Source organism: Manis javanica, chromosome 10, assembly GCF_040802235.1.
Source record: "Manis javanica isolate MJ-LG chromosome 10, MJ_LKY, whole genome shotgun sequence".
Classification (NCBI taxonomy): domain Eukaryota; kingdom Metazoa; phylum Chordata; class Mammalia; order Pholidota; family Manidae; genus Manis; species Manis javanica.
This window is the reverse complement of record NC_133165.1, coordinates 58,027,844-58,042,991: the sequence shown is the minus strand read 5'-3', so window position 1 is coordinate 58,042,991 and position 15,148 is coordinate 58,027,844. Positions and strand designations below refer to the sequence as shown.

The 15,148-nt window shown below is 43.9% G+C and overlaps 1 protein-coding gene across 4 annotated transcripts in view; it reads right to left on the bottom strand.

Moving 5' to 3' along the window:
• The window catches only part of LOC108401178 (sorting nexin-29), a 585,108-nt gene that overhangs the window by 175,134 nt on the left and 394,826 nt on the right, over positions 1 to 15,148 (bottom strand). For all 4 annotated transcript variants that reach the window (XM_073215554.1, XM_073215556.1, XM_073215555.1 and 1 more), the window contains one exon: positions 10,449 to 10,565. In XM_073215554.1, coding sequence (XP_073071655.1) covers positions 10,449 to 10,565 — 117 coding nt within the window. The remainder of the gene's footprint in view (positions 1 to 10,448; positions 10,566 to 15,148) is intronic.

Sequence of the window (15,148 nt, the reverse complement as noted above, 5' to 3'; positions counted from 1 at the left end):
CAACTCTGGTGTGCATCACCAGTCCTGTTTAAAAATGAAGACATGATGACTCTGAAAGAGCCTTACCAGCTCCATCACTTACTAGTCATGAGGACTTGGAGACATTACCTATTTTACCTGTGCCTTAGTTTCCTCATCTCTAAAATAGACACAAGGGTTCCTACTTCATAGGCTTGCTACTGCATGTAAAACACTTGGGAGAGGATTTGTTATACAGTAAGTGCTCAATAAATGTTACCTGTTGTTATAGACAGGAGTGTAAATGCCATTCCTACCTTAAGGACTTCATTATCTGATGGAGAAGCCAAAAGATACACTCATGCAACTAGTGGGGGATGACAGCCATGAGCAAACCATGCTGACTCATGCCACCATGCCCCCTGCCTAACAGGCCCATCTTCTTGGCCAGTTTCTACTCAGCCTTCAAAGCGCAAATCAAATAGTTCCTCTTTTGAAGTCGTTCACAGCAATCCTAGCAGTCAGTTAACCCACCATTATGCCCCCGTAACGCCTGATTCTATATAATTCTCTCTCTCGTTTCATTCACTCATTCAACAAATACGTATGAACAGCCTACCACCTGCCAGGCCCTTCTCACACGCCTCTGCAACGACCTGTGAGCATATCCCTGTGCGTCCTTTGCTAAACAGCAAACTTCCGTCCAGTGACAGGAAAAATTAACTGGGTATAGTTCAACAGAACAAATTAATGATTATAGGACAACATAAGAAAAGTAGACAAAATGGGTGGTCCAGAGGGAAAAAAGGGATAAAGGAATTCAGAAGAAGTTAGAAATAAAAATTATTCAGTACTCATGGGCCACAAGGGGCTCTGTAGGGAGCTGGACTTTGAAGTGTGCAGAAGATTTGGAAGAGCAGGAAGGAAGGAGCAGTCAACACACACATACGTGAATGGAGAAGGCAAAGTCCCAGTCAGATGGGTACTATAAATGGTCCCATTTTGGTTAAAAATAGGTAAGTGTATGTATGGAAAAGCTTAAAATATCTGAAAGGACACACACCAAGTTCTTCCTAGCAAGGATCTTCGGGAGAGGGACCCTTGTATTTTGTATTCTTTTATTCAGTTGTATGTTACTTAATTTCTTCCAAAAACATATTCTTCTATTATCATTTATGTAGCTTATGGGAGAACTTTAAAGTATACCTTCTGGAAGACGAAAGGCAGAGAAGCAAGGCACTGTTAAGTACAATGAAGAGCAAGAGGAAAGGGGAAGGGGCAGAACTCCATGACCCAAGGGCCAAGAGCAAGAGCCAATGAAGGAGGCGGGAGTTAGGTCCTGCTTCAGCATCGGCACGGTTCTTCTGAAAACAAAGCTAAACACATCAGCACTCTACTGAGGCGCTGAGAGCAACAGCTGGCTGGGAGCCTTGACGTAAGAGAGGGAGGTGACTTCCACTGGAGGCATACACACTCATGCTGGCAAAGGTAATGATAATCCAGGTCAGCAAACAGATAAGAAAGCCACTTTCCCAGGAGAGAAATAAAAATCTAAGGGGACCTGAGGTTTTTCCAGCTTTATCAAAAGCCTTGGACCAGTCAGGTATTGAATGCCTGGCTGGCAACATCAGTCCCATCTCAAACCACAGCCACCCACTTGGGTGTCATCAGGGCCCTCTGTTTTTGAGTAGCTAGGAGACCATCCCATTTGAGCCCTGGTCAATAAATCATTTTCTTCAGAAACAAGAGCGGCTCAGAAACGACATGAGCAATTCCCAGATGGCATCTGTCCCGCATGAAGATGTCATTTCCAAAAGAACACATCGAAGGAGCCAATGGTTTGCATTTTTGCAACATCATCAGGGATCCCTTTACCAAGATGAGTCTGTTCCAACCCAGTCAAAAGAGACAGCAGCATATCTAGGCACAATCTGCTATGGATCCCACAAACCAACCGAGAGGGGGCACTGGGCCACAACCAGGGACTCAACCTCCATGAAACGCACAGCAAAAACAGTGTGTATTTTTACTGGAAGGTGATTCAAATCCACTTCAAGGAGATAGGGAAAGCTTCCAGAATAAACCGGAAGATCCCTTTGATGCCCAGATGCCAATTAAAACTGCTCACTTCCAGCTTAGCAATCCTAAATTAGTGATGGGCCAGGAGAAGAGGAAGTAGAAGTAGAACTTTTTTTTTAAGATTATAAAATACAGGAAGACATCTAAGAAGAAGAATGCAGAATGTTACATGCAATTGGTAGGGAAGGTAGGACTATCAAAAGGGAAAAAACTCTGTTATCATAGAGAAATTTATTAAATTAAGGAGTAAGTACATATAACACATCTAGTTAGAAGGTTTGTACAAGTATAGTCATGTGGTTATATATCCTTGAAAATATTCTGTCTGTTAATTTAGCAAAAATGGAATAAACTAAATTAGGATTTAATGGATATGTCTTGGTCTGTAGGATTTACAAGGCATGGTGGACGCAGAATGGAAGAGGCTGGCAGAGTCTAGATTCTGAGGGTGACAAACAGAAAATGAGTCAAGGATCATGCCACAGTCTGACCCACAGAAGGCAAAAGTGAAGTCAGAGCTAACTTTTAAATAAAGAAGGGCAACCTTATTTATTACTCACTAAAGAGTGTGTATCATGAGCTGAGGACTTTGATTCTTCCAAATCTGAGCACCTGGGTTATATGGGAGGATGGGCTTGTTTCAGGAAGGACCTGAGAATGAATAAAAGGGGAGCACAGGGCCTAGGAGCCCAAGAGCATCTTGGCTCTCCCTGCCAGTGATTTCTCTGATGGGGGTGCTGAGCAGCAAACTCAAACCGAGCTCTCAGACTCAAACAAGGCCACGCTGGAGGAGAAAGAACAAGTACAATGGGGTCAAAAGCTGCCTTGTAATCTTGGCTTCTGTTTCTTAGAATCAGTGGCAGGAAAGGTCTCAGAGTTATCTCATGTGGACCTCTGTCTCTAAGCCATCACAACGCAGTCAACCCAGAGAGCTGTGAGTCATAACATATTCTAGTCTCTGACCTCCTCAAAGGCAGACCCCTAAACCCCTGTCCCTGGCGCTCCCCGGCAGTGTCCCATACCCTGTAAGAGGGCCACACGAAACAAGGGCAACCAGCAGGCAGCCCCAGCTGGGGCAGCAAACGCCTCCCTCAGCTCACAGCAGAAAGTCATTATGGAACATAAAGTACACAAACCCTGATTATTCTGCCCCTTGCCAATGCTTCCTATTTGCATCAGTCTGGGACCAGCTTTGGGATGAAGCTTGCACAAGTGGCATTTGCCAGTAAACACAAAACTCTGATCTTAATGGAAATGTATTTTCAAAATTCCACACCCATTAGCCTTGGGTAGCCAGGCTCCCTCCACCCAAACCCCCGGGTGAAACCCAACTACCTACAGTGATGAGCAAGCCAGGCAAAAACCCGGGACAGGAGTTGTAACGCAGGCACACGCGGAAGGCAGACCTGTGATGTGGAGAGCCCTCTGAGGGACACAAAGCACCTGCCATAAGGGCAAGGAGCATGTGTGATCACTTCGGGTATTTGCCCATCAACAGAAAAAAGTGGCTGGGCTCAAAGAGGGGCGTTGATTCTCTGGCACCGAGAATTTAAAGTGGTTTCAAGTGGGTTGTGCAAGCATCTTTCCAGATGATTTTTCTGTCAAAAACTAACATTTCTAAGCTAAGCCTCTATGTGAGACATATTTTTAGTAGCCTCTCTTAAATGGCACTTTTAAAAATAATCTCCTTCAAGACGGCAGACGATTAAAACACTGATGTCCAAGTACTGAATTAAAAAGCCTCTTTATAATTTGGAGTGCAGTGTTTAGAGCTGCTGTGGGGCCACAGACAATTTGGTACTTGATCATTAGATATGCAGCTAGTGCCACCCAGCTGGAAAATATATTTCTTATTAAGCTCTCGTACTTAAATAGCATCAGCCCTCAAATGAGATCACTGCCTCTGAAGGTTTTAAAGATACCAAGAAAAGTCCCAGGAAGCATTTTATTTCAAAGTGAGCCTATTACAAAAGTTGGGATGAGTTTTTTCCATCTTTCTCAACCCTGAATTTTAAATTACTCATCTTTCTCTCCCACTAGCTCAGTCATCTGCACAGTGGAAGCAAGGCGACCCATGGAAACACTGAGCAGCTTACAGCACGGATTAGCAAGCAGGTCTCTGTTATCCAGCAGAATCCAGGAAGGTACCTTTCTGGATGATCAAATACTGTAGTTAACAGAGTGTTGCCATGGATACTACAGGTGTGCAGTCAGATTTATACATCATATGCTCCCTGAGTGACTACGTGTGCCAGCCTATGAAGAGGGTCATGAGCCCTCAGGCCCTGACTTAGGGAAGCTGTCAGTCCCCGGGGGAAGCAAAATTCAACACAAAGTGTGTGCGGAGGGAGTGACACTAAATTTTTCTTGAAATTAAAAAAACTGGAGTGAGGGAGGAAGGAAGGAGACAAAAGAGCAAGCAGTATGACATTAGAGCATGAGACAGTCCTGGATTTGCCTTCTGGTGCCACCACAAAGCTGCATGCCCTGGAGTGAGCCATCAGGCCTCTCTGTACCCTCCGTAAGCACAGCTGAAAAATGGACCTAATGAATAAATTATACAGGGCTGTTCTTGGGGGAAAGGATAGCCATATGTGCTAACACCAAGCACACAGTAACGTGGGATAGGGGATAAGGGAGGGGACAGGTGAGAGAGCTGTGACAGGAGGAAGAAGCCTACAGGCTGAAGACTGAGGCAGGAGAGCGATTCGCCAGGCTCCGCCCTACCCCACGGGGCCATCGCCTCTGCTTCAGTGATGGTGACCCACCAAAACGGCACTCGGGACGGAGAAACAGACCCATCAAAGGGACAGACAAAAGAGGAATCCAACTTCAATTACATAAAGTGAAATCAAGCTCACTTCCCCGTGGGAACCAGCTTGCATGTAATGAGGTGCTTTGCCTTCAGCTCTCTCTGCCCTGTGACTCTAATTGACCCCCACATCTCACAGGCTTACAAGGGTCTATTTCCCTGTCTCCATTTGTTATTCAAAATAAGGGCTGTTCTCCCCTGGAGTTTTCAGGGCTGTAATCAAGTCCTACTGAATGGTTAAAAAAAAAAAAAAAAAAAAGCTCTGGCATTCATTCACATCTTGTACCAGGAGAGGGGGAAAATAATGAGGACAGAGCCCTAAAAATACTTACATTCAAAAAAAGAAAAGGAAAAAAACTTCAATCCTTAATCCCAAATTCTTTCTTCTTAAAGTAAGTGATCCAGCTTAAAAGTCTAAAATACAAAAAGATACCTCTGAGAGGAAGTTAGGTCCCTGTTCCCATCGTTGAAAAAAAATTGTTTGGTCTATGCCATTATCTTCTGCTCTACACCAATGGAATTCTCACTTGGCAAATGTTTACTGAGCACCTACTATGTGCGAGGCGCTGGGGATTGGGAGATAAGAACGGGCCTGGCCCAGACCACGTGCACGGTGGGACTATTAAACCAGCAGCATCTCCTCAGGCTGCCCAGTGCAATGCTGCATGTTACTCCCCATGCGGCTGAAGAGCAAACCGGGGTTTCCACATAAAGACGATTGGTCCTTCCCTCAGGTGCTCAAATATAGTCTTGTGGTCTGGGAGGAAGTCTAAGGCAGGGTGGGCAGAGAGCCAGGCCAAGTGCAGACAGAGGACGGACAGGCTGAGATTCCCATAGCAGACAGCCCTCACCGTGAATGGGAGGAAGGCTCCAGAACTGAACCTGAGCTTGAAACTACCCCCTCCCGTGTGCCCTGGCTGTCTGACTCTGGGGTGATGACCAGAGTGGGCCTGAGGCAGGAATGACAAGGCTAAGGGGTTCCCTGGGAGTCACTGCTGAATGTTCTTCCCAATGGCCTGCAGACCTGCTCTTCCCTCTCCTTCCTCTGGCCATAACCTGCCAGGAGGAAGGATCTCATGACAATTAGAGCTTCTGTGTGAATGGATGCCATTACCCTGAAGAGCATTCAGACTTGAAGCAAAAGGGAGCATGGTACGGGGAGCAAAGGGGGGCCTGCATCAGACGGGGAGCCTGCTCTCACAGAGAGGGAAGACAGCACCCACCAGTGACAGATGTGAATTACACTAAGAGAAGAAGGCAGAGACACACAGGATATCATGAGCATCAAGGAAGTTTCCTGGGGAAGCAATGACTTGATATTGAGGGGTGAGTTACCTGAGCCCAGAGCATGTCTGCAGGCAGAGGGAATGGAGGAGCACAGGGCCTGGGGTCAGGGGGTCGGAGGGCCAGCGGGAGGAAGGGACACAGAGCAGAAGCAAGCCAGCAGGCTGGAGGCCCAGCACTGTTGGTGGGGCACAATGAGAAGGCCAGCAGGGTGGAAACCCTCCTGTACCTCAGCTGCCATGTTTATAAAACACGGTAACACTCCCATTCGAGTAACAGGCTTATCTTCAAAATTAAATGAGAGAATGAAAGTAAAGACCTAATGTGCACCTGATACATGGCGGGAACTTGATAAATCATGTCCTCAGATTTTGGTCCTCAGAAGGTGCTTCCTACAACGGGGGGAGGAAGACAGAAGGAGACAGATCCCTCCGTGGAAATCGTGCAAGGCAAGATGTCTGGGCTTCATCAAGCTAAGCTGAGTTCCACGAGCTGCCAGACAACCTTCTAACCAAATGTAGTATTTCACAAGAATGTTATGCCAACGTTGTTGTAAAAATAAAAATGGGAAACAACTCAATATCCATCAATAGGGACCTGCCTAAATAAAGTATGGTATTATCAGTTCAAGAGAATATAATACAGTTATTTAAAAAAATGATGCAGATCTACACGCAAACAGATTCCTAAAGCACACTGTTAATTGGGGGAAGGGGAAAAATACACAGGACAGTGAATACAGCAGGCTACTAGTTATTAAATCACATAGGGTGTGCATGTAGCTTCTTCCTCAGGCATTGCTCATCTCTGGAAAGATAAACCCAAGACTGGTCCAGTTATTGCCTCTAGGTTGGAAAGTTACAGGGACAGGGACAGGAGGGAGATTTGTTTTCACTGCACACATACCTCTTTATACTACTTGACTTTTTAGCATGGGTATAACAGATTTGTTAGGAGTCCAGAATTTCAATTGTTTAAGGAAAAGTCCAGTCTTTTAAGGCAGATAGACTTCTCTCATGTGAAACTGGCTGAATTTACCTCATTTCTAAGCCTTAGCTTCCTCTTCTGGCACTTGGGGTCATAATAGCCATTTCTGCTGGGCTCAGTGAGGATTAAATGAAGTACTAATGTTTTGAAAGCATTTACCTAAGTTTTTGGCAGACATCAATTGCTCACTAAATGTTAGCTATGAAAATCACAATTACGGATTTATGCTAACTGGTTTATTTTTTTTATCACTCACAAGGAGAATAATACACTGAGGAGGCTCTCTGAAAATGCATCTGCAGTGACAGTAGTCACCTATCTTTCCTCTAACATAAAGGACACACAAGGACTCCTACAGGGTTTAGTTGAACCTCTCCTAAGGAATGAGACCACTCCTTGATCCGGAGTGAACTGACACCTCCAACAGTGCTTTCCCAGACCAGTGCCCATGTGCCTCCTCAGGGAGGTACATACCTATGAAGCTGTTGTGTTAAAAGGTCAAACCTAAAACTCAATGGAACTCCAGAACTAATGACCAATTGAAAGGAAATGTAAGGACAGAAGAACATGGTAAGGATCACCACAGGGTTGCAATCAACAAAACCCTAACTAGGAAATCTACAGCTCAAAGGGCCAAGTTGCTTCAACAGTAACAACAAAAAGGCAAAGGGTGGGGGATAAAAACACAGAGGACGGAATATACAGATTAAAAATTACTTAAGAGACAATTGCACTGTATGTACTTTATTAGGGCCCTGATTACAGCAAATAAATTGGAAAAAAAAATGGAGGTAACTGGAAAAAATTAAACTCTGACTGGGCATTTGATATTAAGGAACTACTGTTAATTTTTTAGGCATGATAATGGTACTGTATCTTTTAGTGATAAGTATTGAAATTTCATGACTGAAAAATATCATGGCTTGGATATGCATCCAAATAATCTGAGTTGGAAAAGAACTGAATTGAGTATGAATAAAGGAAAAACGGCACTGAGTTGATTGTTGTTAAAGCTGAGTAATGGGTTTCATTAAATGGTTCTCTCTGCTTTTACATGTTTGAATTTTTCTACTTTTATTAAAAGTGAGTGATTAAGTTATAGGCTGGAAGAGAGTATTTAGCAACACATATAACTAAAAAAATATCTATAAAGAACTGCTACAGATCAGTAAGAAAAACAAACACAATCCAATCAAAAATGGGCAAAGGCTATGAGAAACAAGTCAGTCACAGAAGTGGAATCCAAAATGGCAACAACATATGAAAAGACAGTTTGCCTCACTTGTGATCAGAGAAAGCCAGGTTAAAACACCTCACTCCTGGAAGTCTCGGTAGGGATATAGAAGTGTTGGCAGGAACTCTTGCACACTGACAGATTGTAAATAGGTATTTTTACTACAGTATATCAAAACTCAGTAGTTTATTTACTATGCCCTACAATGCAGTAAGTTCACACTTTCAGCTTTGACCTGAAGGAAACATTTATGGAATGGATATAGGAAATAATAAATCGCTACTAAGATCACAAAAGGAGAGACAAAGCAGACTCTATTTCCTTACACAAAATACCACCTCAACAGAGTTGTGTTATACGCAAAATTAAAGCTATATCCAAGCCCCTACATCCAAAGGCTAATTTAAGAAAACACAGGGAACAGAGGAGCATGTGAAATAGCACTGCAGAGATGCAGTCAGCAAATTTAAGGTGGTAAAATGACCTGGGGTCTTCAATAAATACATCATAAGAAAGAGAAATGAAGGAGCGATCTATAGATGAAAATAAACATAGGAGAGTAGTTAATTCAGAGATGGAAAGTATAGTGGTGGTTTCCAGGGGTGGGGCTGGGGGATGGGGGTTAGTGTTAATTGGGGACAGAATTTCAGTTGGGGAAGATGAAAAGGTTCAGAAGATGGATAGCGGGGATGGCTGCATAACACTGTGAATGTATTTGATACCACAGAACTGCACACTTAAAAGTGGCTAAAATGGTAAACTTTATGTATATTTTACTATAATTTAAAACAACTTTTTAAAAAAGAAACATAAAAGACATAACTAATTGCAACACAAGGATCTCATGTGGATCCTGATTCAAAAAAAAACTATAAAAAATTATGAGGAAAAATGAGAAAGTTCAGCACTGATATTTGATGGTATAAAGGAATTAGTGGTAAAGGAGGGGTGACAATGTCATCCTACTTATTTCTGATTTTGTAAAGATACACACAGAAATGTCTACAGATGAAATGATATCCAGTATTTGGTTCAAAATTATATAGAATGGAGAAGTGGGTGTGGGTAACTTCAAACAAGATTCACCTGGATTGAAAATAGTTCACCCTGACAGTGAACACATAATAAGCATGAGGCTCATCTGCCTGCCTTTAGGCATTTAACATTCGACAAAATAAAACTATTGTAAGAGAAAAACACCATTTTAAGTGTGTACAAAGGAACAAGATGCTCTTGGCACCATGGTTTGTAACAGCAAAGTATTGTTACAAACTTAGGTTTGTAACAACCTAAGTGTCCATGAACGTGTGACTGTATTAAAAAGAATTCAATAGAGAACTAGAAAGTCAGGAAAGTGAATGAACTAGGTCAGGAGTTCTCAAACAGGGGAGACTGTGCCCTCCACCCACTCCCCACCCCCCACCCAGGGGACATCTGGCAACATCTGGAGGCATTTTGGTTCCCATGACTGGGTGGGGTGCTCCTGGCCTGAGGTGGGGAGGAATCAGAGATGCTGCTCAGCATCCTAGATGGACAGCAGTCCCCACAACAAAGAATTAATGGCCCATAGTATCAGGGAGGACCACAGTTTTAAAACCTTTTTTGGATTTATATGGGCTAGCCCTCGCACTGCAATACTGAATTAAAAAACAAAAACAGGGAGCAGAGAGAGATGTACAGGTAACACCATAGCAGATAAAAGTTGACAGGGAACCCCGACTGTTTATTGCTCATGAAAACGGATCTGTGCAGTCAAGAATAAAACCAGGGAGGGGAAGGCAATATGCCAGTACCAGAATATCAGTTATGGGGTAGGGTGGCATGCAGTGTTGCAAAGGGGACATCCATGGAGTTTGTGTCTTTTGGTTATCCTACCCTCTCCCACCCAAGTGTGACAAAGGTTAAGGTACATGAAATCTGCATGGTGGGTACATGAATGCTCACACTTTTAGTCTCTGTACTTTCCTACAGCCTTGACATTACTAATGGTGAACAAACTGAATAGTGGGGTTGTGGACAGCAGAAGAGGGGTGGACAGATAGAGGGAGCAGGCACAGAACGGCAAGCTGGACCTTGCCAGGTGGGAGTACTCACCGGCCCCCGGAGGTCAATGAGCTCCTGCCTCATCTGGGACACGAGGGCTTCCTTGGCCACCAGGGCCCTGTGCAGGCGCTCGTTGAACTCAATCAGCTCGCCGTGCATCTCTGCTACCTGGAACAACAAGCACCAAACAGTGAGGCTCAGAGGACAGACCCTCCCCCACGAAGAGCCCGGGGCCCGCTGCTCATCAGGAAGGCATCGGGAGGTTGTCTGGACTGCAGACCTATGAGCCACGCAAATCCACCTGTAAGTTTAAAACACATTTGACTTGGCTGATTTTAACACTACAGAATCAACAGTCCTCAGTTTACAGTAAGAATATGACTGTATTAGGTCATTTTGGACCTTAGGTTGTTCTTCTTAATTAATGGATGCTTTTTTACCAAAGGCTTTCTTCCTCATCTGAGTTGTGCTGGCCAAGAATTTCCCTGCTAACGGCACAGTTAGAAAAACTGACCACCTCTGTTCATCAGGCCTTGATACTAAAAACCAAGAAAATAGAACCAGAGCCTTGTTGAGAACAGCGATGGTGACAGATACAATGACAGCAGCAAAAGTCATTAGTCACTGCCTATCGATGTTGGGAAAATGCTTTCCATGCACTCCTGGCTCTTCATTACACTAGCTCCCCCCGCCTTACAGAAAGAGAAACAATGTCACAGAATTGAAGGAGTTGGCTCAAGGTCATATAGCTCATGAAGGACTGACTCCAGAGCCCTGGCTCTTGACCACTGGGCCACATGCCACAGCCTATCACTCCACCGTGTCTGTATGCGACCCACTCAGGCCTGCCATGAGCCCTTGAATTTTCCCATATTAATTTAATGCTCTTGGCTGATCCCACATAAATAAAAACAGAAGTAGCCTATGATAGATATACAGAATAGACAACAGATCTTTCCAGCTGTAACTTACAGAAAGCACAGAGATATCCTGCACGGTCAAACTATATAGTAAGTTCTCTGATTAGAAGGGCTACCTTGTTGAGGCGTAAAATCAAATTCAACTACAATTTACCTAAACATCTGAAATGTGAGGTGTAATCTTGCCATGTTTTTCAGCAACCCTGAAGGAAGAAACTCACAAGCATCTTAAAGAGAAGCCCCTGACAATGCCGAGGCTGAGCGGACCCTCAGCATCCCCACCTTTCCCAAGTGATCGCTTCTCCTGTACCCAGACTTCAGCCAGGAACTTTTTATATTCTATATAATACATAAATAATACCATACCATTTGTAAGTATTTTATATGAAATATAAAACATACTGTCAGATTAAAGAAAGGACATAGGGAGAAGTTTTGTGGGAAAAAAAGGACCGCTAACTAAGTCTTGATGCCTTGGGAGGACTCGAGGTGGGGAGGGGGGCTCTCTTTTCTTTCTTGATATGTTGTTAGAGAAAAGGTAAAAGGCACAGGAGGAAACATACCAAGATATTAACATTAGTCAAGGGGTGTGTTTCCATTCTTTCTACTTATCCCTTACTTTTCAGTTTCCTAATAATGAGCACAGTTCCATGTATCAGCAAGAATAATGACCCAGGTGCTTTAAAAAACTTAATATTTTTCACCTGAAACTAAAGGGAGCCATGGTGCCATCAATGTGAAATTTCTCGGGTGCCCCATAATAATCCTGGTGCTGCCATTAACTTGCCCGGTGGATCCCTTGCTGGGAAAGGCAGCCCCTCTGTCCCTCTGCCCACCTCTTCCAAACCTGGCAGGAAATGCTACATGAAAATGGCACAGAAGACACTGAAAGAACCATGCAATTAACAAAGGGAAAATAAGTCACTGAGCTTTCCAACCAGTTTTTTTTTTTTTTGTATAGACCTAAAATTACTATTTCCAAGTTGCCTTATTCCTTTTGTATTAAAAAAATAACCTCAAGATGATCTTCTTTTGGCCTTTCACAAACACATATAGTACCACTAATGCTGCCTGTGTGGCTCCTCCACACGGCAATCACATAAACCTTCCATGAACTTTCTTGGGGCTGGGGATCCATTCACTACCCCGTCAGGAGGAAACACACAATTGCCAATATTACTAAATACCTGCGAATGTGCCCCCACAAAATGCAAGTTGGAAATAAATGTCACTGTCATTTTGAAATCTAAGTAGGGTTTTGCTTTGTTTTTGTTTTGTTTTGCAGCAGGAGCTAGAGTGTTAAAACAATTTTCCATAAATGCATAAAACATCAAAACACTCCAGCTTCAAATGGTGTTTATCATGAGCTGTCAAAATCCTGGTTCCTTTTTTGCAGCCAGAAAAGTGACTTGGCCATGCCAGACAACGCTTTCATTTCTCTAGGGAATGGGGGAAAAAATTCTGATGGAAATGAGGAGACAACATTTGATGAAATAATTTCTAGCAGCCATTACACTGCAGTGTTCATTGTTACTAGGCTCTGAAACTCTGAGTTTCTATATTACATATCCCTACATACAGCGGTTGATATAAACAGCTTTCATCTTACATAAACTACTCTGAGCTTACTGTTGCTCAAATAACTCTTGCCAAACTCTGCTATAAGGGGAAATGAATTCTAGACTCAGAGAGAGCCTCATAAGGGGACTCTGAGATCACAAATTGTTCCCAATATCATAAAAATAAAAGCAGGCTACGCAACCACTGCGTGCTGAAATTTCTATTTGGCTCTGAGGGCACTTAGCAGTTCTCATCGGAACTTCATTCTTATTTTCAATAGCCACAGAGAATCGCAGGGAACAGGATAGAGAGAGAACAGGTACCCTTCCTCCAAGCAGGCAGAGTGATCTTCCCAAAGCAACATCTGATATTGTCACCTGCTGTAAAACCTTCAGTCTTTTCCTCTGCCCTAAGGATAAAATTCGAATGCCTTCAAGATCTGGCACCAGCCTCTCTAACCCCATCTCCTGCCCCCTCTCCCACTTGGTGTCTCACAACACTGAGCGCCACAGGTATTCCACATCCCACAAACATGCTGAGCTCTAGGAAGTCACCTTGTAGACCAAGAAGAGAATGGCACATCCAGCAGAGGAAACCACAGGTGCAAAGGCCTAGAGGTTGGCAGAGAGGCAATTGAGAGAGGTGGTTAACAGCTGATATTCTGGTGCAAAACAGTCCTGTGCTTGCTCACTCACTCACAGTATACTCCAGTGCAAGTCATTAACCTCTAGGAGCCTGGGGCCATATACCTACCGGATGGGGAGTAAAGCCCACATTCACTTCACTGAGCTGCTGTGCTGATCAACAAGCTACTGCCCTTAGTGCAATCGTCTCCGTGTCTGGGCATGGCATACACTCCGTGCCTAAGGGATAGTTTTATAAAGATGGGTGATCAAATAAAAGGGACGTGAAGGAGGGGGAGGACAGGTAGGTTCCCAGAAGCCAGAAAGGGTCACATGTACTACATCAAGGAGCTCAGAAAGCTATGGAAAGACACTGTCCCCCAGAGCAGGAATGTCACCAACAGAATTATTAACCATCTGCCAGGCATTGTTCTAGGTGTTGGGGACAAACTCATAAGGTTCACATCTGAAAGGTCAGATTTGGTTAGAGCTCAGGAAGAGAGGAAGACTTGGAAGGAAGATCAGGTGTCTGGGAAGGCCTCCCCCAGAGATCACATTCAGGAGTCACTTCTCTCACTGGCCTTAGCATGTGCCAGGCAGCCTCACATGGCCCATCCATGCCCTAAATCCCAGCCAGGCACTCACTGTATTCCTGCCAGTAATGTTCAGAGCCACTCTGAGAGTCTGCCATGTTTATTTCTATTCTCAGCAGTGTATCTCCTTGAAAATTAATTCAAAGATGGTTAAGGAAAAGGCGCCATTTGACAACACTAATGACAGTGACAAAGCAAAAGCAAATGCCGAGTGGAGATACAGGAGCCACAGCTGATACAGCTTCCAATAGAGCCCAACCTGGGACAGATGACTGGGGAGTGGAACCTTGATTCTGAAAGGTCCAGGAGAACATCAGGTTGGCAGAGATGTGGTTCCTGAGGTGTGACTGGAAGGGGCAAAACTCATGAGTTAATAAGGTATAATGCTTATCAGTTACCATTTGGGTTTTGTCCTTTAGGCTGTGGAGAAGAGAATAGAAAGATTTAAGAAGCTTAAGTCACAGGCTATTTCACAATATCTATCCCACTTTTAAAAACACTCACCTGTGACTTGGCAAATCTCTGCTGGGGAGTAATCCTGCCCTCTACCAGAACACATGTTCAAAGTTTAAATTTAGTTCCAAATTGCAAGAACCTACCTAAATGCCCAACCACAAGGAATGGAGGAAATGTATCAGGTTCAGCTACTCTCACACACTGCCTGGCGCTTGGCAGACATCAATAGTCAATCACTGCACTCCCTCCTCAAGAAAACACTCAGGCAGCCATAAGCAGTCACCCAGCGTGGTGGCCTACAGAGGGCACCTGCCTGGTACACCTGGCGTATGGGATGGAGGAAGCATCATCAAGAAGTGACATCCAAGTTAGGCTCTGGAAGAGGATGTCTTGGGAGCTTCAGGAGGCTGAGCAATCCACTCCAGCTGGAGCATCGGGGAAGAAGATCTCCAAAAATAATGTGGCTGTGAAAAACCTTTTAAGTCTGTGAAAATCCCAGGAATTATCATAATTACCTGCCAAATCATGAAAGCAATTTAAAAAAAAAGCCTCTTGCATTTCCTTTCATATCAGAATGTTATATCTAATCACATTCAAGT